This window comes from Mus caroli, unplaced genomic scaffold (genome assembly GCF_978045245.1).
Source record: "Mus caroli unplaced genomic scaffold, Mus_caroli_1 scaffold_6, whole genome shotgun sequence".
Taxonomy (NCBI): domain Eukaryota; kingdom Metazoa; phylum Chordata; class Mammalia; order Rodentia; family Muridae; genus Mus; species Mus caroli.
The window spans coordinates 49,112,122-49,139,325 of NW_028227261.1; the positions used below are offsets into that span (position 1 = coordinate 49,112,122).

Consider the following 27,204-nt stretch of genomic DNA (forward strand, 5'->3'; position numbering starts at 1 on the left):
CCAAGCCGATGGAGCAAATGGAGAGCAACAGCCTGACAGATGACACGGCAATACGGACTCACTAGGAACTTACTTGAAAGCCTGCTGACGCCTCATGGAAAGCTTTGAAAAACATTTTATTTGTTTAGAAACCATTTTGGTATGACAGTGCTTCTGCTTTCCCTCCCACCCCAACTGTTTTTGGACAACTCCCTAGAAATTCATTTGTTATCCAAGCATCAAGACCAGGCTCACTACTCTTATTCGTTCATTCCTTTGACTTCATTCATAGACTTCTGGAATACCCCATTCACCTGTCACACCCATTATAAAGAATACAAGTTAGCACTTACACAGCACTTCAATTTCAAAGGACAGTATATAGTGGGTGGCAAGAGGTACAGTTTCCATTGTGGGGAAAACAAACACAAAATACACCAGCTGGATATCAAATGGAACTGACTTCAGGAAGCGTTTTCCATGATTACACCCTCACTCCTTTCTCTTCCACTACCTGCTCTTCTGTCTTTAAAGACTGTTTCCTGCCTTTTCTCTTTGGACTGTACAGTGGATGAAGGAGCGTAAGGCAGACTAGGGTGAACACTCTTGAGGCCATCAGACAGCTCTCACTGGAGGGTCTCAGGGCGATGGACTCAGTCTCTCTGACCTGCACCACGTGTGATTTTGGTTGATGAGGGTTCTGCTGCTTACAGTAATAGAAAACTATTGCTTTACAGTGCACATAAGTCTAATGATTCTGGAACTGAGAGGAGAACTTTCAGAACCTTTCTAAGAGCACATCTGACTTGCTGTTCCTTGCTTTCTCTATTCCTCTGGTGGAGCAACACTCCTGAACTTGTCTGGTCTAATAGTGCTTGCTGGAAAAGGTACGACCAGTTCCAGTAAGTGCTTAGGTGTCCAGATACTAACTAGATCTGGACCATCCTCCTTCAAGGTTGCATAACAAAGTCAGCATCTGAATTTGAAGCAGTCATTCCTATAATCATTGATGCACAAAATGCCTGGAACCAATGTTTAGAAGAAGCCAATTTATCCTGACACTATTGTTTTTCAAAGTTTTCCATGAAGTATCAGCTGTTTGAAACAGCAAACTTGGGAGTAACTGCTGTACTTGAGAAGATTTCATAACAAACTGAACAACCAGACTGAGAATGTACACCACGTATTTCCCCAAGGCTTAAAACCTTTGGGAATAAACACCATAGTTTGTTTTATCATGTGTGTGCAGAATTAGGATTCTGAAGGTATCAGTGTAGAGAACAGGATTAGGAAGAAGAAACAAAGCTCAGGGAAGGCTGAAGGTGGAAGGAACTACCCTGCCCTGGAATGAATGGCTCTGGTTTGCCTGTCAAAAGCAGTCAGATCAGGAAAACAGCTTTTGAGGAAACAGAAAGAGCCAAGGGTGATTCAAAATGTCTAGATTAGAAGTGTCTAGATGCCAATTAGTCTCAGTTCATACAGTTTAACACAAGTTCTTGAGAGAAGATTGGTCAGGGCTCTAGGAGGAAAATCTTAAAGCAGACAAAAGTAGATCTGAATTCTTTCAGTCTATCCTGGTATGCATCAGAAAGTCTGTGTCCTGTGTGTGTGTGTGTGTTCATGTGTGACATGTAGCACAAATAACCAGTCCAGACACCAGTTGTAGGTCATCTTATTATGTACAATTGAGAACATCTGATAAAAACAGGATACATCAAGTTTATAAGTAAGACTGACCTTATCCTGATAAAACAAGGCACTGTCTAAGGTCTTCTCCAGAATAGTGGCCACAGCAACTCGTACTTCTCTCACACTGCACTCCAACAAGAAAACCCTAAAATAAAGAGAAACATGATATAAAAAGGACACACGTATATAAATAGCTCTAACCTGCTCTCCACACCTAGAACAGCCATGGACATGACTCGGGTAATCAGTCCAAGCATTCCGAGAGCTTCCAGGCTCACATGGACTGGGCTTTCCCAGGTCACTCCATATGCTGTGAACGAGATTTGGGAACCAGAGAGAAAGTCACCAAGAATCTAAGGGGTAACTTGAATGTTTTAAGGACAAGAGACACCCATATAACATTTGCAGTAGGACTTAAGCAGATACATAAACTCTTGAGAAATACTGAATATTTCCTAGTGTAACACTAAAGAATGAAAGAAGATCTAGAATGCGGTGTGTGTGTGTGTGTGTGTGTGTGTGTGTGTGTGTGTGTGTCCTAGCAGGCAAGTGGTCTCCTTCAAAATAAAAAGCAAGACAAAGAAGGGGAGACTCGGGGATGCAAGTATCGAAGGTTAACATTCATAAGAGATATATACAGCAAAGCCCATGTGTGGGCTCTGTAGGACATGGATCTGTACAAATGTTGTGGGGAGGGAGGGCAGAGGATGCCAGTACTGAAGGTTAGCATCCTAAGAGATACACACAGAAGCTCATGTGTGGGCTCTGTAGGACCTGGCTCTGTATAAGCATTGTGCAAGATGACATTTCTAAGGTATTTGGGGGGAATTCTGAGTGAGGTGTAAGAAAATATGAAGGAATTCTTAATTTGGTTTGGTTTGAAAATGATAAAGTGCTTATGCTGGAAAAAGCCAAACTCCTTCATGTGATGGAGACATCTGCTGAAAATGCTAGTGAATTCTGTGTCCCAACCGGCTTGAGTCAGAAGGAAAAGCCAACTCCATTCCTGGGGAGAACTAGGACAGTGAGCGAGGGCTGTGCAGGACCCTTCTGCCCAGCTCTACTCTGTCTCTAAGTGTCTTAAGAAGTTCCTAAAGGATGTAGAAATCTTTGTCTTAGTGGTTTAGCTTTAAGTCAAGTTGAGAACATTCACTATTACAAACCCCAGAAATCCTACATTAAAAACCTGTATAAAGAAAGAAGCAGTATGGGGTGTTGCTATGAAAGAAGCCATTGTAATCCTCATGTTTTAGTTAAGAGAAATATCTGTACAGGCTGACAACCTACCCTCACTCCAAAATGCAGTAAAATCTTTGGATGACGACAATATGATGTCACTCTTGGAAAATTCTATGCCATGAGACTGTTTAGCATACAAAAAGATGAACAATATTGTATAGAATTATCTCCAGATTATGTATATGCATAGATAATAAAACAAAAGTGACTAAATGTTTGCATTTGTGTTCCACCCTGAGACACATCTCTAAAAATGCAAATATCCCTCAATTCAATGAATTTCTAAAATAGTCTGGTCCCAAGCATTGGAGAGAAGGTCTATTTGCCTATGCTCTCTCTGACTTTGTGTGTGTGATGTGTGCTAGTGAAGACACACTTTAACTAGAGCAATGATACACTATCTTTAAGGCTCTATGGCTGGAGACACAGCTCGGTTAAGTGCCTGCCCTACAAAGAAGTTCAATCCCCAGAAGCCATGGTTGTTTTCAAAAAGGCACAGTAATGCACAGTGCTAGGAATGCAAGGTGAAGAAAGACGAACCTGCACACCAACGAGACCCTGTCTTTAAAAAAGGTGAGTGGTTCCACTCCTGAACATGTTCTCTGACCTCCATACGCAAGGGCATCCGGCTACGCATACATATATAAGCATACACACATGCCACATATGCAAATAAAGTGAGAGAGTGAGAGAGAGAGAGAGCGCATCTGAAGGTTCTAGAGAAAGAACTAGATAAAAACTTATTTTTCTTAGATTTTAAACAGCACCTCGTGGCTCTCACCTTACACTCTCTGCAGCCGCCCTTGCCAGAGTCTAGTTCAGCAGATGATTTTGGAGTGGCCTAATTTCCTTACTGCGTCAGTGGAAAGATTAAAGTGGACTCTAATCTGACAAATGATTTCAAGTTGAAATGTAAACAGAAGCTTTACTTCTAAATGGCAGGAAAAGATAAAAGGCTCTTTTAATTCAAAGATCTTGATACTTACTTTACCAATTCTCGTCCTTCAGAGCTAATAAAATATTCAACAAGCCACTGACAAGCATCCAAACTTTTTGAAAGTAATGCTTCAATAGTAGCGATCCATTCTTCAGTGTCAGCCCTTTAACAGAGCAGAGTGCAATGTCAGGCTCCAGCACGTAACTGCAGAGTGCATCTCACAGCACCACACCTGTCTACCTAGCTATCCCAGTGGCCAGGATCAGCAAAGGGCAGATCAACTAGTCACTGGCTACCCACGCATATGACAGTTTCCACGCTTGGGTTATCTATGATGTGACCCTCACCCACATACACAGGACGCATGTGCAGAGCCTTCACCTTTAACTCATTTTCATCTTTTACATCTTCCTCATCAACTTCAACTGATGAAGACCAGATGTATCACTTTTTGTCTGGCACAACTAAGCATGTGTCACCTACAGAACAGCCTGTTTTATATCATACTGCTAAAATCATTAATATCTTGTTCAACATTTGGACAGAGAAAAAAATGACCTGACTATACTACCCATCATCTCACACCACTCCTGAGACCCCAGCCTCACCAACGACAACAGTGAGAACAGACAAAATGGTGACAGTATAACATGCAGATATGAGTGAATTTCACAAGTCAAAGTACCAACTGAACTAAAAGACAGAAATGTGCTCTTTTTAAAATCATGTCACTTCTGGTTACTACACATAAAGCGAGACTGCCATTACTAATTATTTTTCTTCATGAGTCTGGCTGAAAAATCTTTCCCCAAACTCAGACATGAAAAGCTTATTCACTTTGCTAGCCAGTTTCCTTTTTCCCTTAGGTATTTTTTTTACAAGACCCTTCAACTCTCTCTCACCTTCAGTCATATTCATGGACCAACTATTACTAACCCAGAACCTTTATGATCCAGACACCTTGTCAGGTGCTGGAGATAAAAGCCAGCGATGAATAAGATACAGATCATCATGTCTGGAACTCTTAACATCACTCTGAACATACTGGATCAAACTCCTACATGAACTGCCACCGAACACAGCCCAGACTTTCTGATCTGGCACCTAGTGATAAGTCTTAATAAGTCCCTTACAAGTACTAGAAAAATACAACTAACCAGTCACTCATGGGTGGCCTTAAGCAAGTCCTGCTTGCTATTCTAGAGTCTTTCTTTCTGCCTAGAATGCTGCCTTCTCTTTCTTCTTTTTAAAATCCTCTGATTTACCCAATTCTCAAAGACATGAAATTTAATCTTATAGCACACTAATTTCTTCTTTAAAAATCAATTCTCGGGGCCAGGAGTGGTGGCACACTACTTTAATCCCAGCACTCAGGAGGCAGAGGCAGGCGGATTTCTGAGTTCGAGGCCAGCCTGGTCTACAAAGTGAGTTCCAGGACAGCCAGGGCTATACAGAGAAACCCTGTCCCCCCCCCCCCCCGCCCCCCCCCCAAATCAATTCTCACTAAACCTTTCTTAAAGACTGAGGGTATGTTTCAGTAAGCTGATTATATTAGGTAGTACTGTGATATTTTGAAAAGCAGCATGTATAAATGTATTTTCTCATTGAATTAGCCAGTGTCTTGTGTAATAGCAGAGTACTTAAACATACCGCCCTTACCTGAGTTTTTTCTTTGTCCGTAGGTAAGTTTGGAAAAGGAACTGAATGGCAAGCTGCAAGCTCACTTTTGCCATGCAAGGATAATATGGGTGCTTTAATTTAGTCTGTGAGAGGGAAGAGGATATTTTTCATAAACACCTTACAGACAATTATATATTCTACGGAATGTAATAATGACAAATGATAAAGTTAGTAGGAAAAACCCTAATCTTAGCACTTAGAAAGTGAAGGCAGAAAGGTAAGTAGTTCAGAGCCATCCTCCATCACTTGGAGATGTCCTGGGTTACATACAACACGAAGGAAAAAGAAATGCCTACCCAGTTAATAATACACAACACTCATTTACATTGTTAAAGTTAAGATAGCTTTTCATTTTTAAATGAAATCTTTTTAGAAACGAGTCTTTGACCCTCTTGGCATTATTAACAATGGGACTGTAGACAAGGAAGCACTAGAAATTTTGAGTCTGACAGTATATGATTACAGTTAGCTAATAGAGAACAGAAGCAACTGATAAAAACCAACCGCACAGCCCTCAGGCTGATAGTCCCTAAGCCCGTAGCCTTCAGCCCCAGAGCCCCCAACTCCATAGCCACTAATTCCATAGCCCTCAATCATCCCATAGCCCTCAAATTTGCCACAAAATCTAAAAATTCTGTATGTGCAAACCTCTGCCACTCATTCAGAGTGTACAGCCCAGCGCTGCCTGCATGATAGTGTCATCCAGCAGGTAATACATTTACAGGAAGCCTGAATGCTAACACCTGAGATGAGGTCATTGCTTTTTTAGTTTTTTAGGTACAACTGGCTACTTACAGCATTCAGTGAAGCCAAGGACAAAACAAAACTGAAGTAGTCACTGCTGTACACATCTCTGTTCTTCATGAACTTGAGGTTTTCATCGCGCACCATCTACACAACAAAGTCAGTGGTTATTTTTAACAAACAGGCAGAATAATATGTACAAGATTATTTTCTAGCAAAATGTTTAGGTAATAAAGGTTTGTAAATAACAAATTATACTTTATAATTACCTTTTTCAAACTTTGAGTTTTGTAACAATGTGGGAGAAAAATCTTTCCTTTAAATCTAAGGCACTGTAGAAAGGTAAGCCATCTCTAATCTCTTTTGGGGATTCAACAAACAGAGATTAATTTTGTTTTGGTATGTTTGTTTTCGGTTTTTGTTTGTTTGTTTGTTTACAAACAGCGATCCCACTCCTTCCTGGCTCAGACAGCTCAGTTCTGTTTCTTTTGAAGGCTCCACATTTTCTTTAGAGTCTCTGCTTCTGCCTATTTAGCTTTGGGCTGTTAGGTCTGGACTGGGCAAGTGAACAGTCTTGAATTCAAACCCTTGCCTTGTGAGATGGTGGGCCATTTCTGTTTTAATAACCTTTGTTTAGTTCCATCTGAAACATAGGAGTAGTATCTCCTATTCTACAATGGATTTAGAAAGCTTAATCAGTTCATAGAAACCTCTTTAGTCAGGTGTGGTGGTGCATGCTTTTAATCTCAGCACTTGGGAGGCAGAAGTTGGAGGATCTTTGTGAGTTTGAGGCCAGCCTAATCTACACAGTGAGTTCCAGGGCAGCCAGGTAGTTGAGAACCTGTCTGAAAAAAAAAAAAAAAAACAAAAACCAAAACAACAACAAAAACTCCACTACAACTTGTTTATCGTCTGTAGCACAGAGCAGGTATTTAATCACTGGCCATCATTGCTGGTGTAGTTGTAGCTACAAGGTTCTAAGTCTTGATTTGTTTTCTCATATAAAATAATTTCAACAACATGTCTGTCTGCTCAGGGATGGTGCTGGCTATCTTGGCTCATCTTTGTGGCACTATGGTTATGGCCTCTGTATCTGATAGAGGATATAGGACAGTGAGGGTGGTCAAGTGTCCCATGACAGCAGTAAACACAGAAGGCAGCCCCCAGGAGTGCTCTGAACTTAAAACATGGATTCTGACATTCATCTTGATTTTCTCCCTTAGAGAATAATTTATCTGCTCCCTGTCCCTTTCAAATATTTACTTATTTTTCATTTTGTGCATCAGTATTTTGGTTCCATTTATACATATGCACCATGTGTGTGCCTGTTCTGGGAGGTCAGAAGAGGGTATTGAATCCCTGGAACTGAAGTTATAGGTAAAGGTTGAGCCTCCATGTGGGTGCTGGGAACTGAACCCAGGTCATCTGCAAGAGCAGCGAGCCCTCTCTGTTCATGTACCTCTTTCTTACCTGGTATATCCGAGCAGGCATTTTCTCCACAAACAGTCCTTTCTTCTCACCTTTTTTAACCAGCTTGGTTAGAATAGACAGCCTGTCATTATTAGGCCTGTGGGGCCGAGGAGAGGACTGAGGTGAAATCTCAGGTGAAGATGGAGCTGACCTGAGAGACAAAAGTCAAAGAACTGTTAAGCGTAAAGGGTTTTTGTTAGATTTATATACTAGGGCCGTAAACAGAAACTGCATACTTTTCTGATTCAATAGAGTAAAGGCAAATTCATTGAGAATAAAACCATAAAAAAAACTTTCTGGTTATAGCATTATGCTTTGGACAAAAAGTACATTCAATATATGTATATATACACACACCTCAATTTGGATTGAAATTTAAAATCTCAATTCTGCCTCTGCCATGAATAATTTATATACATGCTTCTAAATACAAAGTAATTTCTTGCCAGGGCAATAAAGTCTGGGGAGCAATAAACAAACAACTTATTTTCATTTTAGGATTTCTTGTATGCTTAATTATTTTTAAACATTAAGCATTATATTATGGGGCTGGAGAAATGGCTCAGCAGTTAAGAGCACTGACTGCTCTTCCAGAGGTCCTGAGTTCAATTTTCAGCAACTACATGGTAGCTCGCAACCATCTGTAATAGGATCTGATGCCCTCTTCTGGTGTGTCTGAAGACATTGAAAGTGTGCTCATATACATAAAATAAAAAAGTAAACCTTAAAAAAAAAAAAGGCATTGTATCCTGAAGATCCCATCACCCACTGAATCACACGGCAGAGCAACTTACAGAGAGAGATCCTCAGCCTCTTGCCTTACGACGCTCACGCGGCTTTTCTTTGGCAGCACGGGTGAGTTCTGATCGGACACCCTTTGATAGAAGAGCATGTAGGCATTCCAGTATCTTCGACGGACGTCAGTGTATGGGTTTGCTATTTTATAAGACGTTAAGAGAGAAGGTTTGGTAAATAAGATGTTTTTCAGAGTGATTATCTATAATAAAGGGCCTCCAGACTCAACAATTTATTTACTAAATTTGCAAAGTGCAAAGCGTAAGAAGTGTGAGGTCTTTTTAGTGCTGCTGAGATACAAGTTAAGGTGCATCCCCTTGGGGTGGGAGGATGGAGGGAAGACTTCTCTATCACACTACACAATGAAGTTTTGAAAGCACAGCTGCTAGAACTGTCTTCTGTAAGTAATCATATCTCGCATTAGAAAAATAAGAAAAGAACAAAATCTATTGTATTTTTATATAAAGAATTATAGCTTCTAATCTGAAAAAACCCTAAATAATAAAAAATAAAATGAATAGAATATATCTACTTATAAATACTTACTTTGATCATAAACTTTTGGTCTATATTCTCCTCCAAAGCATTCATACTCCAGGGTCTCATCATTTAGGTCAAATTCTTCAATAACAGTGTCATTAAATTTATACCACTTTCCTTTTCCGCACCCCCTAGGACCCAGAGATCAGACAAACAGTTAAAGATTCAAAAACAATTATGTTCACCTCTTGCATTTGTCTCTATAGATTATGCACAGATAAAGCAGGTTAATCAAGAGCATCCAAGAAAATAGAGGTGTAGTGAAAAAATTATCAACTCAAGATGCAGAACAAAGTATAATCTGGATTTCTTTATAGCTAGGCATTATGATGCATGCCTATAATCCCAGCACTAGAGAGGCAGAAGCAGAAGTACTGAGAATCTGAGGCCAATGTAAGCTATAAAATCTTGTCTTATCCACTACCCCGTCCCCCCACCACCGAAATTTCTCCAGTGGTGAGCATGGATGGTAGACTTCACAGGGAAGGCAGAGAGCACATGAGGGCTTCTATAGGTAACCCTTACCGCCTGTCCTTAATGAAGGAATAGTAATGGCCAGCATGGGCCTGCCCACTGTGCACAATGACACCAACAAGCTCATAGTTTTCTGTGAGGGCAACTTTTTTCCGTGGGGATCCTCCACCTCCTTGATCCATAATCCTCCCATTTTCACCAACTTCAGAAGATGAATCCTGGCGAGCCATTCCTGCAACTGTGTAAGGCTCCATATTTAGCATCCAAGGAAACTATGTAAAAGTAAAAAGCACACCAATGTTAAATGGGAATGTACTGGGTAGAACCTTATAAAGTCAGACCCAGTGAGTCATGCTTCCCCAGAGAAGGGCTGACTCCCACTCCCATCTATACCCAGCATCTCTGTCTGTCTGTCTGTCTGTCTGTCTGTCTGTCTGTCTGTCTGTGTCACAGAGAAGGCACTGCATTTCATAACCATGGCTAGGGTGCCTTCCAGAAATAAAGGGAACATTTGTAGGTCCCCCTGTCGTACTAGCAGCAGCTTCTCAAACGAGGGCTGCACACCCCTCATGCTGGTCTCAAGAGGACAGAGGGTGTAGAAACAGAAGCAAGAAAGATGGGAGCGTCACTGTTGAAAGACAGTTCAGGAAGGGAAGAAGTTACCCGTATTTGCTCATCGTATTTAATGGAACGTCCGCTCTCCCAGTCAAAGCCGAATCTCATCAAGTGGATTACCAACACACTAGGTAAAGACTTAATGCACGTTCTCTTCACTGTTATTCTCTAAGGAAAAGCAAAAGCCAAAGTAACTCCCCCGAGGAAATTGAAATAATGATGTAAAAGCTTGTGGTGCCCATGTAAAACAAGGTGCAGCACAATGCACTGGGAGCAGCGAGCAGGTCGGCAGTGGCCTCCTACGGCGCACACAACACACTAACACTGTTTCTTGGAAAGGGCGAGTGCGATACCTTCTCTTTACACTTTTCACAGTAGTATGCATTACTTCCTTCTAGAACTTCACCTCTAACAAACTGGTCCAAAGAAATTTCCAAGCTTTGGCAAGACGTAACTCCTAGATTGAGAGCCATGAAAGCTTCCTCACGCTCATATCTGATTGGGAAAGACAGAAAACCATGAATGGAGAACCAATTCAACTGTCATGAGACCTGAACTTCAACACACTCTCCAACAGCCAGAAGTAGACAAACCTCAGCAGAAGAGCACACTGACAAAACCATCAATTTCAACAAGTACTTTAAGTCTACAAAGTAATTATAGAAACTGAAGAAATAAAATTCACTGAACATTTATAGATCCACTAAGAAATAAATCTACAAGTCAGTCAACAAACTAACATAATAACTTTTTATTTCTGCCCTCCCCCCCCGCCCCCCCCCCCAGGTGCTGGTATCAAAACCAGGGTCTTGTACATACGAGACATGCTGTTCCACTGAACTACACCCCTATCCCTAATAGTCACTGTTTAATGCAGTGGTGACATGTTCACTAACCTGTGAGGACAATCTTTGCAAATCTTCTGATCAGAATAGATGCCTTGGAAAGTATTCTTAAAAATTTGTTCTCGTCCCATTTTCTGTTGGAATAAAAATTAAGGTTTTAACCAAAAGCCCTAAAATGTACTAGCTGGTTCACGTAAAATCTTATTAAAAACTTTCCATTTAGTCACCAAACTCTAAAGGGTGATATTAGTAGTTTCGGCCAGATGGAAGGTAGTAACCAGTCCTTGGCCCAGTATCTGCAATGCAGACAGTCAGAAGAGAAAGGACAGCGCAGGCCACGAGAGCTGATCACTCTGAGTCATGCACTAGGATTCTGGATCTTCTTTCTGGACTACAAGTTGCAAGGTAGAAGCTTTGTTCAAAGGCAGGTACTATAGGTCTGCAAGTTATTCTGAACAGATGAAGCCTAACGATTGTGCTTATTGATATGATGGATAGTGGCAACTCTGGGCAAGTTGCTGTTAAAACAGACTGAGAAAGGCAGAAATCTTAGAGTCTAAGCATCAAAACAAATAGTAGTCTAGTCCTTTTGGCCCTTTGCCAGAGAGTCTCCCCGTTCCCAGACTGCCTCCAGGGCCATCAGTTCACTAAGCACTCTGCAACCAGACTACCTCTAGGGATAGCGCAAAACAAACAAACAAAACCTCATGCACAAATTGCCATTTATTATGAAATACAGATTAGGAACTATATTATCTTCTCAGCATAGGTGAATAAGAAATATTAACTGCAATAATGTGTAGATATTCATTTTAAATGCTGAAAGAATGAACTTGTGAGTCTCAGTCACTGTGAACCTACACTGTTCTCATAGCTGCAGGAGCCAGAGGGCAACGGAGACCTTCATTACCTTGAGATACTCATCCATCTGATCAATGAGGCTAGTGAAGAACTCATATGCATCCTGCTGCTCCCTCACATAGAGTTCCTTGTTCCACATCTTGAAGATCTACATAGCAAGAATTCAATTCAACAGGTGTTTAAAAGGAAAGAAAGCAGCATGCTCTGAACAACACATGGACCACACAGTGTTTCTGAACAACAAGCACACTTTTAGGGTCTGGATGTTTCTATTGGAGTGAGACAGGTTTGTACTCAGCCATCTATGCATTTTCTTGGTCCTTCCTAACATAGCAAGTCTGAAATCAAACCTTGAAATCAAACGTGGGTTCGGGGTAAGTCCTCAGACTACACAACAGTATCTCTCAAAAACGACCTCTGCTCTGTGACAAAATGCAGCAATACCCTTTCTTTGGAGGCACTAATGATACTGGCACAGGTTCAGAGAGATTATTGGAATCACTGCTTTAAGATTCATTTCAACTACTATTTTAACTTATGTGTCTCTGTCACTGTCTCTGTGCAGGTGTGTGCACGTAATGCAGAGTCAGAGGTGTCAGACCCTCCTGGAGCTGGAGATGCAGGGGGTTGTGAACTGTCTGGTGTGGGTGCTGGGAACCAAACCTGTGCTTCTGCAAAAGCAATACAAGTGCTGAGCTACCTCTTTCGTTCCTTTAAAGAATATTTTAAAGAGCTAAAATAAGAATCATAAGAAACAGTCAAAACAGATCAGCGGATCCCCAGGAATTACAAATGACATTCTTGACATTCTAGCCCTTTCAAAAGAACCAATTTGTTGAACATTCAAATCTCTGACAAGTTGTTAGTGATGAGAGAAAACCAAAGTGGAGCCAACCTCTTAAATATTATCTAACATAAACTATAGTTACTGTAAATACCTTCCAGAAATTCTCAGGCACATAATACTGCAGCTTGCTTTCCATCAAATGCCCAAAGAGAGACTGCACTTGGTAAAACACACTGTCGTCTGGATTGTCTGTATCATCGTCCACTGAAAGCAGTGACTACGAAGAAAAGGAGAAACGTGGAACTGTTTCACATTAACCGCAAACACGCATGCCCACTCTGCTGTTATGCTAAGGAGTGTCTGATTCACGTAACAATATCCAGGTTTGTCATCTCCTAGGGGGTCTGGTTAAGGATAAAGTATGAAGCTGATAAGATGAAGATCTCTAGACACATGACATAATACTTATGGAATAGTCTCAAAATATTGCCTGCTACTCCACAAGTTGTGACTGTGTTAATAAGATGTGCTGAAAATAGAGCCAGATAGCCTAAAATATTAAGTACAACTTCATAAAATAGCTTGAGAATTAATTTTGTATGTATAAAAATTACATTTGGTCAAATTACTGATTAAAAGAATAGACTTACAGACATGTGTGACTATAACATCTTTGCAGATTTCAGAAGCTAATAAAGAATTTTTAACTATAGCTACAAGCAGAGGCAATAATAATTAAGCATGCCAAACAGGAGGGGAGGAAGAGCTCACCTCCGGAAGCCCGGGCTGCATATACAGCTGCTGGAAGACCGCATTCATGTAACAAGTAGCGCCACCGTTCCTCAGCCCCACAAACCCTGAGCTGGATCTGCTATCCACTGGGGGCAGGTACTGGGAAAAAAGGAACAGAAACAGTGGGGAGGACAATGAGTATTCTACCATAGCACACTTCCACAACAGCCATTTGAGATGACTCAGAAGAAAAAGCAGTGGACTCAGATTTATGCATCCAGCTTGGTTTGAACACCAACAGAATCTATGTTCTTCAAGTACCTGTGTTAGGAGCTGGTACGATGATGAAATGCAATTATCTTAATGTCTCCTGTCTGTTCATAAAATATGTCACACAAAGCAGGTATTAGTTCAATCAAGATCAACCTGCAGTCATTCACTTATCATTCAACAAGTGTTTATTAATGACCTATCATGTGCCAGGCACTGTGCCAGGGATTAAGAGAGAACAAAAATGTCCGTGGTCCTTCATCTCCTAAGAGTTTACAATGTGGTTGTGTAGGCTTTATAGCATTAGCAGATACACTAGATGCCTACTACACAGCGATGTAATTGTCTGAATATTCTGAAATCTATCCTGAGGAATTCTGTAGTGCAACCATTCAAGCAAGGTAATGTTTTTATACAGTACCTTTAAAAAAACAATGTTTTTATACATTATTCTTTTTAATACAAGGTAATATTCTATTAAACTTTTCCTTTAAAAATGACAAGAAAATACCCCATTGTTTTATTTACAAATGCTATCAAATGACGCAGAGCCTAACATATTGCTTTTCTGTCTGTGTAGGACTAATCTAGATAAGACATCTTGGTTAATGTTCAACACACACCTCTGTAGGTAGAAGGGCAGTATACTTCTATGTGGAAATGTGACTGGCTTGGCTCTCTTACTGTAACCACACATGTTACATGTGTGCATCCATGTAATAAACAAACAGCTGACAAAAACATGCAGGATGCATCTTCCATGTTTTTCATTAACATCAGTGGTAACTGACACAGACTGTTTTCTAGGAGTTAACAAGTACTGACATTTATTTGTAGTAAAAAGCACAGATTTTTTTTAGGTTATGAAATTTTTTTTTCATTTGATTTTTTGAGGCAGGGGTTCTTTCTCTGTATCCCTGGCTGTCCTGGTAATCACCCTTTAGACCAGGCTGGCCTTCAACTAAGTAGTTTTTAAATGCTAAAGTACAGCACTTAGCACACACCTCTAGCTTACACCGCATCTCACAGTGCTGAGACAACGCTGCAGCTCTCTCCCACTGGCCGCGCTCTGGCCTGCCCGACACTTGGGGAGATACTTTTTTTTTTTTAAAGATTTATTTTTTATTTTATGCATGTGAGTACACTGTAGATGTACAGATGGTGTGAGCCTTCATGTGGTTGTTGGGAATTGAATTTTTAGGACCTCTGCTTGCTCTGGTCAATCCCACTCCCTGGAGCAAGTCCCTGCTTGCTCTGGCCCAAAGATTTATTTATTATTATACATAAGTACACTGTAGCTGACTTCAGACACACCAGAAGAGGGTGTCAGATCTCATTACAGATGGTTGTGAGGCACCATGTAGTTGCTGGGAATTGAACTCAGGACCTTTGGAAGAGGTCTTGACCACTGAGCCCCCAGGGGCAGCACATTCACATCTCAACTTCACACATGTAGAATTTTTCTTAATATATGATAAACTCTATGAATCTCACTGAATTTATCTGGTCTTGTAACTCAGTGCCTAGCATTCTGCCAGCATAAACTTACTCCAAAAGCAAAAACAAGAATATAAAAAAAAGCTAATAACAAAAATGGTTGGAATGTCACTTTTTATTGAGAGTAACTATTAGTCAGTTTGAAAATGGCTCATTTCTAACTGAAAGGATATTTTGTAATAATACAGTGGTTAAGTATAATAAAACATTTAGTTGATTGCAATATGTAAACATGCCATACCAAAAAATATTGACTTGGTTATGGTTAGGACAATGCAACTTGAATCTCAAACTCATGTACTGTGGGGCTAGAGAAACTCCACTGCAGGCAAAGGCACTGTGAAGCGGAGCGCCTGACTCTAATCCCCAGGTTCCACATGGTGGTGGAAGGTGAGAGGACCTCACTCCTGCAATTCCTCCTGGCCTCCATCCTGCTCCTCGTCATGGACATACCCACAAAAGGTTATATAAGTTATATATTTAGGAGACCATTCTAAAACAGGTACACGAGGGCTGGGGTGATGACTTAGGGTAAAGTGTCTTCTAGGCAACTGTGAAGTCTGCAGTTCAGGTCCCTAGAGCAAGCTGGCTACCTAGTCTAATAAGCTCTAGGGTCAAGTGATGCTTTGCATCAGCAAAACAAAGTGGGGCGTGACAGAGGAGGACACCAGGATCTCCAGCCTCTAGACCCACATACATAACCACACCCAAGAAAGAATATTAGTAGGTCTAAAAACTTACATCAAACTCCTTGGTGAGAGCAGGGTCAGGCTGATGATGCATTGAAAGTAGTTCTTTTGTAATAATCTGAAGATTTGAAGGTGAGCTGTCAGCTAACATCACAAGAACTTCATAGGCTGCCAACCGGCTATTTACTGTACTACACCTAAGAACAACAGCACAAGACATCTTCAAAAATCAACAATAGAAAACAAAATATAAACACTACAATCTCTTAAACATAGGCCTATGCCAGAAACCTATATATACAGGGGGCAGGAAGAGGTTTCAGAACTATTATCTTAGCCTGATAATAATCAGTAAAATCCTTTCAAATCAGAAAAAGGAAGCTGTGAAAATAAAGGTAGACTCCTACAAACATCTCAAATATGCCGATGGTCAATAATCCTCCAATGACACTACTAGCTTTCTATTGTATTACAGAAAATGGAAACAGAAACAGATAGCCTGTCAAATCAGTTTATGAAACGGACACAGGGGGAAGCAGACTGCCTTTACTGCCTGCCTTTCAATCCAGGCAGCAATTCTGAACTCTGACTAACCTGGCACTACCAAAGTGCTCACAGATGGAATGGATACACACAGAGGAGGACATCCAACCTCTCCAACCTCTGCGTGAACAGGTGTAAAAGTGCAGGGGGTGGGTAGCTCTTGGGTTAGCACTGCACCTGCCGCCACCGAGGACAAGTGCCACAGAGGTGGCACTGTCCTTTAATTCTTGTCTAGATGTATGAATTGAACAGGCTGGACAAGAAATGAACAGGGAGGCACTATACACAGAAGCGAAAGCAGTTCTTCTGTTATTGTGACAAAGAATATATTTTCTTTCAGAAAGATGTCATGTAATTTAAATCTCTTGTGCCTCACGGTTTTGTTGGAAAAGGTCACTGATGGATGAGCGGTTGGCACACAGGGGAGGATGAAACATGCCTGCTTTTCCATCCAGGGTGTATACACGAGTTTATTATTAAAATAAAAATCAGGGGGAGGAGTCACCAATGAATTTTTTTTCATTAAAACTGCTAGAGATATATTGTTTTATATTTACTGAAAAGTCAAAAATACTAATGTATTTCTGGTGCTTTAATTAGAATCCCAGAGACCTAGTGCTTCAAGACAAGACCAGACAGAAATGAGATGAAAGCCACAGCCCTAGGGACAGATCAAGAGCTCTAAAAATGTCTCCTCCCTGCCTTCCACTACATTCTGCTAGTAAGGGACTTCTCTAACTCGAAAAGTATTTACACATGCCGCCTTACAGGACTCCGTGCAGTCCTTTTTACTATGCCTTGCCTCTATCAGTCATCTCTGAAATTGTAACGCTGTTCTTTAGACAATAAAGTTCAATTCCAAGCAGGGTAAATGGCAGCTCACTGCTGCCTTTTCTAGGGACAACAGTCTCAACATCACTTGACTTGTAGACACTTCACATATCTCCGAAGACTAATATAAAACCTTGCTTCCAAATTGTAACTTTAATGAACTACTAGCAGCTGAAGACAGGAGAACATGGTATGTATGACCCAGCGAATGACCAAGTTCTAGACGGTTCTCCTAAAAGACCCTAAAGCCTATGCTTGGAGTCTGTTTACATTGGAGGTAATCCATTATTTCCCCTTCGGTGCTGGGGATTGGACTCACATCCCACATGGCTAAACGATGCCTTATCACCAAGCTAAAGTACCAATCCCTACACGGAATCAGGTACCACCTTTGTTTCCCTTGGAACTTGTTACTGACCAGATCGGCACAATGACTTCCTTCCCCAGCTTAATGATGAGAACCGTACCTCGGCACTTTCTCTGTTCACTGTGTGCCAGGCACACTGTAAACAGAGCTCATTTGCATGCACTGGTTTAAGTGGCAGGAAACAGGACAAACTCACAGGACGGAAGACAAATTCCAAGTTAAGAAAATCTTTTTGGACTACAGTTGTGAATTAAGAGATTTTACCAAAACTGAACACAACGTGCGTTTTCCATACTTTGGATGAAAGTCCTGCTGACTGATGGCGGCACTGCTGGCTGGAGAATGACTATTTAGAATAATTCTAGAAGCTCGGAAAAGGAAGTCATCTAACAATGGCTTAATCAGTGATGAACCTGGAACAGAGCAGAAGATCACGGTGAAGAGGAACACAGATTTTAATTGGAAGGTTCTACTGCACTTTCCTGTCAGAGCAGCACAGGCACCTGGGCTACCCAACTGCAATGTGTCTGGTTTAACTTAAAGTGTACTTTCTGAGAGCTCAGTATGCTGCACAGATCTGTGGCATGCTGAGATCAGGAAACAAGGTCAGGAATAGTAAGGTAAGGAGTGCCTTCTCTTGGAGTCTGTGACAGTGAAAGGAGTCAAGCTTTCACCTCGGAAGCCCTTGCATCAGCAAGTCCTCCACAAGGGCTAAAGAAGCTTTTAAACCTATCTTTGTCAGGTAAAATGGTACTCCTTCCTTCCTGGTTAAGAATCACTCTTTCTAAGCATCCTCACAGCCATGAAAATTCTACAGTGTTGGTATAGTTGATACTACAACTGTGACAGTTACATTTTGGTTTATTTTCTAAATATGATTTCTAGCATGTGGCTATGTATATACAAGTTGTAAGTGTACTCTAAGGGGGTCTCACATTTCCCCAGTGCCGAGGAGGTAATGGCTGGGGGACTACTTCCCGGATGAGGAGGTAATGGCTGGGGAACTACTTCCCGGATGAGGAGGTAATGGCTGGGGAACTACTTCCCGGATGAGGAGGTAATGGCTGGGGGACTACTTCCCGGATGAGGAGGTAATGGCTGGGGAACTACTTCCCGGATGAGGAGGTAATGGCTGGGAGACTACTTCCCGGATGAGGAGGTAATGGCTGGGAACTACTTCCCGGATGAGAGCGTTCTTAAGAGGAAGAGGTTTTATAAAATATAACAAACAGCAAAAGAGACAAACAAAGATAGTAAACTATGTGCTAACTATGTCAACAATATAAAAGTCTCCATGAGATTTAAGGGCACAGGTAAAAGAGCCCCTGTGTTTTACTAATCATTAAAATTGCAGACAATCTTCTACTCCTAAAAGGTCAAATTTTCATGGAACATTTAGCAATTATCATATTGTCACAATGATATGCAATGCTCTGGTAGTAACTAAGAACTGAGGTAGTCTTTCTTATACAATAAAATGAAGCAATAATTACCAAGCATTTCCTTTTCTGCCCCACAGAGTGACAGCAGGGTCTTAATGAGCCGCAAATGTCCTGCCAATAGGATGTTGTCGGCTTCACTGGTCTCACAGTCTGCTGTTCGATTAGGTTCAAAGTTATCCAGCCATGTAATCTCATCTTCAAGCATGGTAGCGGGGCTGATTCTTAACTGGTCCATTTCGGAAGCTGAGAAGGGAGGGGGTTAAGGTGAGGAGGTAGAAATCTATTACAAAGGAAGATTTCTGTTCATGGAGTCAAAGCCTGGACTAAAGATATCAGTCTAAAGTCCTAATCTTTCACTTCACAGATCTCACCAAACTTGTCATTAGTAACCTTCTGGCTGCAGATTCAGTTAAGGCCATCTCCTGCATCAACTAAACACCTGACTGCCTCCTCTGTGGGGGCCACCACACTAATGAAGATGATGATCATTGCTCTAAAAAGCATCTGGTTTGGTGTTCAAAACTTCCCAGGGGAAGGGAGGGATGGAGAGTAATGAGAAGAACTGAGGCTCTCCACAGTGCTTCGTAAACCAAAGCGGCAGATCTATAAAGAGAGCGATCAGACATCATAAGCTCCCGTCTCCAAACACCAGAGAATAATTTCTCTTACCCTACCCAACAAGGACTGACAGTCAAATTCTACACTGGAAGCATGGCTCCAAGTATCTGTTAGCCTAGGCAGTTAGATTGCCATGGTCCCATTCTTTCTACCTTATACTTGAGTCAAGACATATAGTCTGTTATTTACTCCAATCTCCAAGCAACTCACTGCATTGCTTAGAGGCGGAGTCCTGATCTGAAAGCCAGGAAGGACCTGCCTGCAGAGCTGCTGCTGCTTAGGTCTATCAGGCAGCAGGTGTCGGCATGACGGAAGTGCTTCTAGAACGAGGTGCTGGGAAAAGGCTGCTTCTTTTAAAAAGCTGCTCTGTCGCTGCTCTAGAGCACAGAGACCAGCCACATGCTGTCCCTTTAGACCTCCAGCCTCCAGGCACCGTCTCTATGAATCCCCCACGGGGCTATCCAACTCGCACATTCACAGTGGATGCATATTTGCACCTGGCTTTGATGTTCTACTTCAATTAATATTTCTGTTGATTCTGAATTTTATTTCCTGTAATCTGAAGTGAATTTGAGGGTAAAGAGTAGGGAACTTGGCCTGAACAACTAAAATTTACATGGGAAATTTGTATTATTTATAATATATTTGCACTATTTGAAAGTACAGATGAGTAAAATCTCCACATTCTAAAAGGCAACTTCTATCACGGTTATTTCACTCACTGACTGACCTCTGTCACTATCAATATGTCCCAACAGATTCCAGCTGCCATTAAATAACCCCACATGTCAGAACAGGGGCTGGAGAGGTGCTCAGCGACACCCACTGGCTGCTCTTCCAGAGAACCTGAGTTCAGTTCCTTGTGCTCACGTCAGGGGGCTTAACAGGCAGTAACTCCATTTTGAGGGTATCTAACACCTTCTTTTGGCCTCTGTAGGCATCCAGGCACACGTGCATACATTCATACAGAGCATACACATTCACATAAGTACAGTAAAAATAAACCTTAAAAAAATAAAATGTGGCACCGGGTGTGGTGGGGCACGCCTTTAATCCCAGCCCTCGGGAGGCAGAGGCAGGGGGATTTCTGAGTTCGAGGCCAGCCTGGTCTACAAAGTGAGTTCCAGGACAGCCAAGGATATACAGAGAAACCCTGTCTCGAAAAACCAAAATAAATAAATAAAATAAAATAAAATGTGGTAGAATAAATTATGCTAGAGAATCAGATCCTTCATGTTAATTCTTTCTTAGTCCAATTACTAATGAGACTGCGAATTCTAGAGTTAACAAGCCTTCCTTGTAGCTGGCTGGGTATGGAACAGACCCAACAGGCTTAATGGCACATGGATTTATATGCCATTTCAAGAAAACAAAACTCAACGTCAAAAGTGACCGTACTCAGCTGGGCATGGTGGCGCACGTCTTTAATCCCAGCACTCAGGAGGCAGAGGCAGGCGGATTTCTGAGTTGGAGGCCAGTTTGGAATACAGAGTGAGTTCCAGGACAGCCAGGGCTATACAGAGAAACCCTGTCTCGAAAAACCAAAAAAAAAAAAAAACCCAACTTTCTGACAGGTACATCAGACATGGTCTGCCATTTTCACTCCCCCACCCAAATCAAAGTGAGGCTTTACTTACTTGTCAGATCATCTAATAACTGGCACCGCAAATCAAAATACTCCATACATTGAGACAGTAGTCTGAAAACCAGATAGATTTCTCAGTTATTAAAAAAGGCCTGATTTTAAAAGATAAAGCATTTTCTTTTAAAAAATAAGCTTACAAAGCAGCTGAGCAAGGTAATTTTCCTAAGCATACAATACTTACATTAAATACCAATTGAAACATGATGGAAATTAATAATTTTAATAAACTGTAGTCTAGGAACAATGGTGTAGAGAGAAGTAAACTTATAGGTGCATCGTATTGTAAACTAACATAAACACTGACTGCATTTGCTCACTCAAATGTGAACCAGTATCTACCAATTAGCTGTCAAGTGCATGGAGTTGCTGGACTGTTAAGGTGGGCAGGAGCACAGGTGGAAGGATCAGATTGGCTTTAATCTTGGCTACTACTACTACTTAGAGCTGGTGTCCATGGACACCTCATTTTTCTCAGTCTTGTAATTTCTAAATGCTTAGTATAGTCTTATTATAGAATGGATCAAGTGGGTGTAATGAACTAAGATTTTGAGATTATTTAAAACTACAGATAATAAAACATCCACACTCAGACCTTTCTGAGGGCAACACACACACACACACCTTGGTAAACTGCAGCACAATTAGCTATGGTAATTGCTAATTATATACCAAACTAAGACATTTTTAAAAATGTTGTGAAGTACAAGTTTCAAATGTATGAAAAGTGTAACATCCAACTGTGTGCAAAATTAAACAGCTTTATAAGTCATCATCTCGTCAAAAGGTTCTTTTGTTAAAAAAAAATCTCATCTCATGTTTTGTCTTAAAATTTACTCCTTTTATTTTACTGTGAATGTTTGTCTGCATGTGTGTGTGTGCTGTGTGTGTGTGTGCCGTGTGTGTGTGTGTGTGTTGGTGCCCACAGGGTTACTGATACTATCATATGGCTGCTGGGAGCTACCTGCCCCCAGGTCCTCTGGCCAAGCCCTGAGTACGCTCAGCTGCTGAGCCACTGCTGCAGCCCTCTCCAGTTTGTTTGTTTCCTTTAATTGTGAAGGAATTAAGTAACTAGCACAGCGAGGACAAGCCCAACAGCTTCAAGTTCTGAAAGCACGGAAGGCTTCCACTAGACAGACTGTCCTTCACACAGATGCTTATATTTAGAAAAACCTCACCTGGGAAGATCCCAACCCTGAAGTAACAAGGAGTCAAGGGGAAGTAGTCAGGTCCTTACAGGTAAAAATATTTCCTAAAATATTTAGTTTTAAATTATTAAAGAATTATTTTTCATTACTAAAAATATACAACTAACATCTACTTCAGGTTAAATCCTGATGGTAAGTTGCAAATATAATTTTGGGTTGAAAATTTCACCCATAATGATCTATTTTCAAACCAAAAATACTGACTTCTTATTTATACATCAGGATTTTAAAACTTAAAAGTCAAATGCTTTATGGTAACATGTTGATAATTAAATATGTGGACCATGAATTTTCACGCATTAGAAACTGTACAGAGTACAAGCATTCACACACACACACACACACACACACACACACTCCCGTAAGGAAGACTTATAAACAACAGATTAAAAAAATGAAAGATATCTTGTGTCATATGCCTCATCTAGAAAATACATGCACATTAAAATCCCAGGCTGGATAAAAAACTACAAAAGAAAAGAAATATCTTGATAACTTTGCTTAGATTAACAAAACGAACAAAAACTCCAAAAAACTCAAGTATTAAACTTAGAAATCAACGTAAGAATGCTGCCATTGATTTTTATAAGAAAAAAAGGGTTATGAATATACCATCAGCAACTGTCCATAAAATTAATATTCTGTATGAAATAAAAATTCTAGAACTCAAATATTAGCAAGGTAGAATTTTAAACTCCCAACTAAGAGAAGAAGTAGGCTAGGAATCCTTATTGGTAAATTCTACTAAACATTTAACACACTAACCGTAGTCCTCCAACTCTATGACCCCGGAGGGAAGGCAACACTTCCCAATTCTTAGGACAGCAGTGTCCTAACACCAAAGCTAGACAAAGATCCCAGGAGAAAACTACAACCCAATGACCTTCATAAATGCTAAAGCAAAATTCCCCAATATTAGCAAACCAGTACACTTAAAAAAATTCTAGAACATGAACAGGCTGGTTTCTTGGAATGCAATGCTAGTCAGACATGAAATGCATTACCAGAGAGGGAGTGAAGGAGCCCACACAAATCAGCTCCAGTGATAAGGACAAAAGTGTTCAACACGGAGGCTAAAGAGATGGCTCAGTGGTTAAGAGCACTTGCTGCTCTTGTACAGGACCTGGGCTCACAGATGACCCAACACCTTCTTCTGGTCTCTACAGGTACTAGGCACACACATATACAGGCAAAATGTCCATACACATTAAATACAACTAAATAAATTTAACGAAAAAGGAGCCAGCCAAGTTTAATGCTGCCCTGTGATCAAAACACTGACTGAAGTAGGAACGGAAGGGGTCTAACTCAACATAATAAAGGCCACACAGGAAAACTCCGCATGAATCTTGCATTCCATAGTCTAAGATCGAAAGCTCCTCCCTAAGGGCAGCACCACCACTGCTACCATAGCTCTGCTCAGTAGAACACTGGAACGTCTCATCAGAGCAACTAGGCAAGAAAGAAGGCATCCAGACTGGAGCAGTGAAATGGACTCACCTCTTCACTACTCTGACAAGCATATTAATATATGGAGAACACTAAAGATTTCACCCAAGCCTGTTAATGCCTGCTAATTTAGCAAAGTTACAGAATATAAAAGTCAACAAACAAAAAGTTGTATTTTTCCCACCAACAGTGCACAATCTGAAAAGCGAATTAAGAAAACAATTCTATTTCAATAGCATCAAGAATAATAGAATACTTGAGATTTGCCTTAATCAAGGAGGTACGTCTTATACAGTACAGCAGTGTACAGTGCTGGGAGAAATTAAACATAACGAGACACCTTGTGCTTATGGATTAGAAAACAAAGTTTTAAGATACCCAAACTAGCAGAGTCACCTACAGACTCCATAAAATATCTGAGCTGACAGAGTGATGTGCAAAAGGACAGAAGTGATATGGACCACGGGACTCAAATAACTTCAGGATGTCGCCAAATAGGAAGAGTAGTGAGGAGTGAGGAGTGACTGGTGGGGAGTGACAGCCTGGTGGGGTTTAACTTTCATCCTGCATCAGGAAAAACATGCAGAACTTGCATGTGAGGCGAGGCAGAGAAGCTCTCTTGTCTCAAGAATCCGTGTGGACTTCACAGGAGGAGCACAGAGAACAAACAACCACTGCCCCACTCTGTCTTTATCCATACCTCTGATTGACTCCTCTCATGATACTGGTCGGGGACCAGAGAGGCAGCTGGGCCGTGAGAATGACTCCTAGGAGGAACTGATTTGGCTTCTGCACTTCTGGATGGGCCGAAGTGTCTGTTTGACTAAGAGTGTAGAGCTGATCGCAGGCGACCCGGCGGATCTGAAATGTCATCAGTGGTAAGTGACAGATGCCATCAACATTGTAGACTACTTCAAAAGTGACACCCTGCCAGGTGGTGGTGACACACACCTTTAATTCCAGTACTTGGGAGGCAGAGGCAGGCGGATTTCTGAGTTCGAGGCCAGCCTGGTCTACAGAGTGAGTTCCAGGGCAGCCAGGGCTACACAAGAAACCCTGTCTCGAAAAATCAAAAACAAAACAAAACAAAAAAGTAACAACCTGAAAATCCACACCATTTACTTGTTCAAGCAACTGAAACATGTTACAAAGATGTGACGATTCTAACTTTGAATGGTAAAGATTCTGCAGAGTAAATGGACTAATTAAAAAGTAAATGTGGGGGCTGGTGAGATGGCTCAGTGGGTAAGAGCACTGACTGCTCTTCTGAAGGTCCTGAGTTCAAATGCCAGCAACCACATGGTGGCTCACAACCACCCGTAATGAGATCTGACACCCTCTTCTGGGGTGTCTGAAGACAGCTACAGTGTACTCACATTTAATAAATAAATAAATCTTTAAATAAATAAATAAATAAATAAGTGTGGTTTGGAAACTAATTTCCCAAATTACTCTACAATTTTACTTGATCTAACAGGTTTATAACTCAATGAAAATAAACCCTATTTTCAAATATTTAAAAAGTTTATTTTCATTGTCACATATAAAAGAATTAAAACCTAACAAAAGTTCATGGTTTGAAAGGTGATTTCTCCAGCCTCTGACTAACATGCCGAAGCCTCCATCTGCTGCTTTTGCAGTTAACAGATGCTTAACACTAGAGGCTGCTCTTCATTATCAACAAAGCTCAAACATCAATCAGTTCTAACCCCAGTGCTGAAACCTTTGTTGGAGTGTGGAGGGAGAAAGAGAAGGCAGAGAGTGTAGTCTGAATGGGCACTTTTCCTCCAGGGTGGTGGTCTGTAGCCATTCCTTCTGTACTTGCCAAAATGCTGTAGGCCTTTATGAAAGCCCATAACAAGACCAAAAGGTCTTTCGCTAAGTAATAGAACTCCTTACCTCAGCACTTGGTGATCCGAGCAGAATATCGATGATAAAATCAGCAACACATGGTAAGCTGTAGAAAGACGCTAAGGAAAACAAGGGGATGAAGGGTAGAAGGAGAGAATCAGGTGACGCACTTACAAAATGACAGTATTCCTAAGTCATTCCTTAAGACCAAATTAAGCAGAAAATTTCCCTTTCTCCATAGAGGCAAACCCCAGGATTGTCTACAATGGTCTCTGTGACTGCCCACTAGTCCCTGGGGACTGAACGTGCCTCACGGAACATCCAGCTACTGCCCTGTGCTGCCATGTGTGCCAGTTACAGAAGAAGGAAGTCCTCTCTCTATAAACTACAGTGCCACTAACTATAGAATACACCTTAAACTAAGTTCACACATGATGAGGTAAAAACTTGGAGAAGTTATATTTTCTCAATTTGAAAATGTCTCAAACAATTTCAGGAAAATTAAATTATGAGTATGGTACAGTTTTAAAAAGATATTTCATAATGATTTAAACTTCCCATATAAAAATCTTCAAGTTCATTTGTTCTCAGAAAATTTGTGCAGTTATTACTTTAATTAATTATAAGTTGGAACTATTAATGTCTAATTTCTACGTTTATCTTGATAATTTTAACTTCTGACTTATACAATTAGTTTGGATGTTATAGAAAGCACACTATGCCCATCACATCTTTATCTGTGGTGGACTGAAATAAGTAATTACAGCTAAGACTAGACAATTAGTACAATTCCCAGTACTGAAGTTACCTTGCTTCTGACTATTTCCTGAGAGCTTCCTGCACATTACAAAGTGTTTGGGGGCTGGAGATCGAGCAGGGGATGCAATGAACAAGTCTCTGGCTTAGTGGAGCTCAGCGCAGTTGGAGGAGAGGGGATGATGGCAATACCATGAAAAGTGACTGTACTGTACAGACGGTTATGAAAACAAATGATGTTGAAAAGTGAGGGAAGGGTTTGGGTTGTGTGAGGGCACGGGGAAGGCTTAGGCTTTTGGGAAGATGGTCAGGGAAAGTCTAACCAGGGTGTTCTGTGTGCAGAGACTTGAGGAAAGAGCATTAAGAGGAAAGAGGGACAGCCAGTGTTAAGGACCTGTGGCAGTAATGTATCTATGTATTGAGGAAATAGCAAAGAGGCCAGGAAGGAGGGAGAAACAGAATCACTGCTATATTGGATTGTGTTGGGTTTGGGGACTTAGTAAAGAGTTGGGTTTTACTGTGGATAAGCAGAGAACCCTGGGAGTTCTGAAGAAGGAGCATGCCTAAGGAATAAAGTGGAAGCACAGGAGTAGGGAGAAAAATTAGGTCAGCATTGATTGGTACAATCCAATTAAGAGGTGGAGGCAGTGTGGA

At 41.0% G+C, this 27,204-nt stretch overlaps 1 protein-coding gene across 2 annotated transcripts in view; it reads right to left on the reverse strand.

Annotated features, from left to right (window-relative positions):
• The window catches only part of Usp24 (ubiquitin specific peptidase 24), a 124,425-nt gene that overhangs the window by 18,173 nt on the left and 79,048 nt on the right, over nt 1-27,204 (reverse strand). For both annotated transcript variants that reach the window (XM_085839125.1, XM_021159480.3), the window contains exons 37-56: nt 25,843-25,913; nt 24,644-24,804; nt 21,282-21,343; nt 19,078-19,269; nt 17,880-17,997; nt 15,896-16,040; nt 13,427-13,546; nt 12,807-12,932; nt 11,918-12,016; nt 11,059-11,141; nt 10,516-10,657; nt 10,211-10,330; nt 9,599-9,819; nt 9,080-9,204; nt 8,533-8,674; nt 7,739-7,889; nt 6,320-6,415; nt 5,504-5,607; nt 3,894-4,007; nt 1,717-1,813 (exon numbers count right to left, since the gene is read on the reverse strand). In XM_085839125.1, the coding sequence (XP_085695251.1) occupies nt 1,717-1,813; nt 3,894-4,007; nt 5,504-5,607; nt 6,320-6,415; nt 7,739-7,889; nt 8,533-8,674; nt 9,080-9,204; nt 9,599-9,819; nt 10,211-10,330; nt 10,516-10,657; nt 11,059-11,141; nt 11,918-12,016; nt 12,807-12,932; nt 13,427-13,546; nt 15,896-16,040; nt 17,880-17,997; nt 19,078-19,269; nt 21,282-21,343; nt 24,644-24,804; nt 25,843-25,913 (2,489 nt within the window). The remainder of the gene's footprint in view (nt 1-1,716; nt 1,814-3,893; nt 4,008-5,503; nt 5,608-6,319; nt 6,416-7,738; nt 7,890-8,532; nt 8,675-9,079; nt 9,205-9,598; nt 9,820-10,210; nt 10,331-10,515; nt 10,658-11,058; nt 11,142-11,917; nt 12,017-12,806; nt 12,933-13,426; nt 13,547-15,895; nt 16,041-17,879; nt 17,998-19,077; nt 19,270-21,281; nt 21,344-24,643; nt 24,805-25,842; nt 25,914-27,204) is intronic.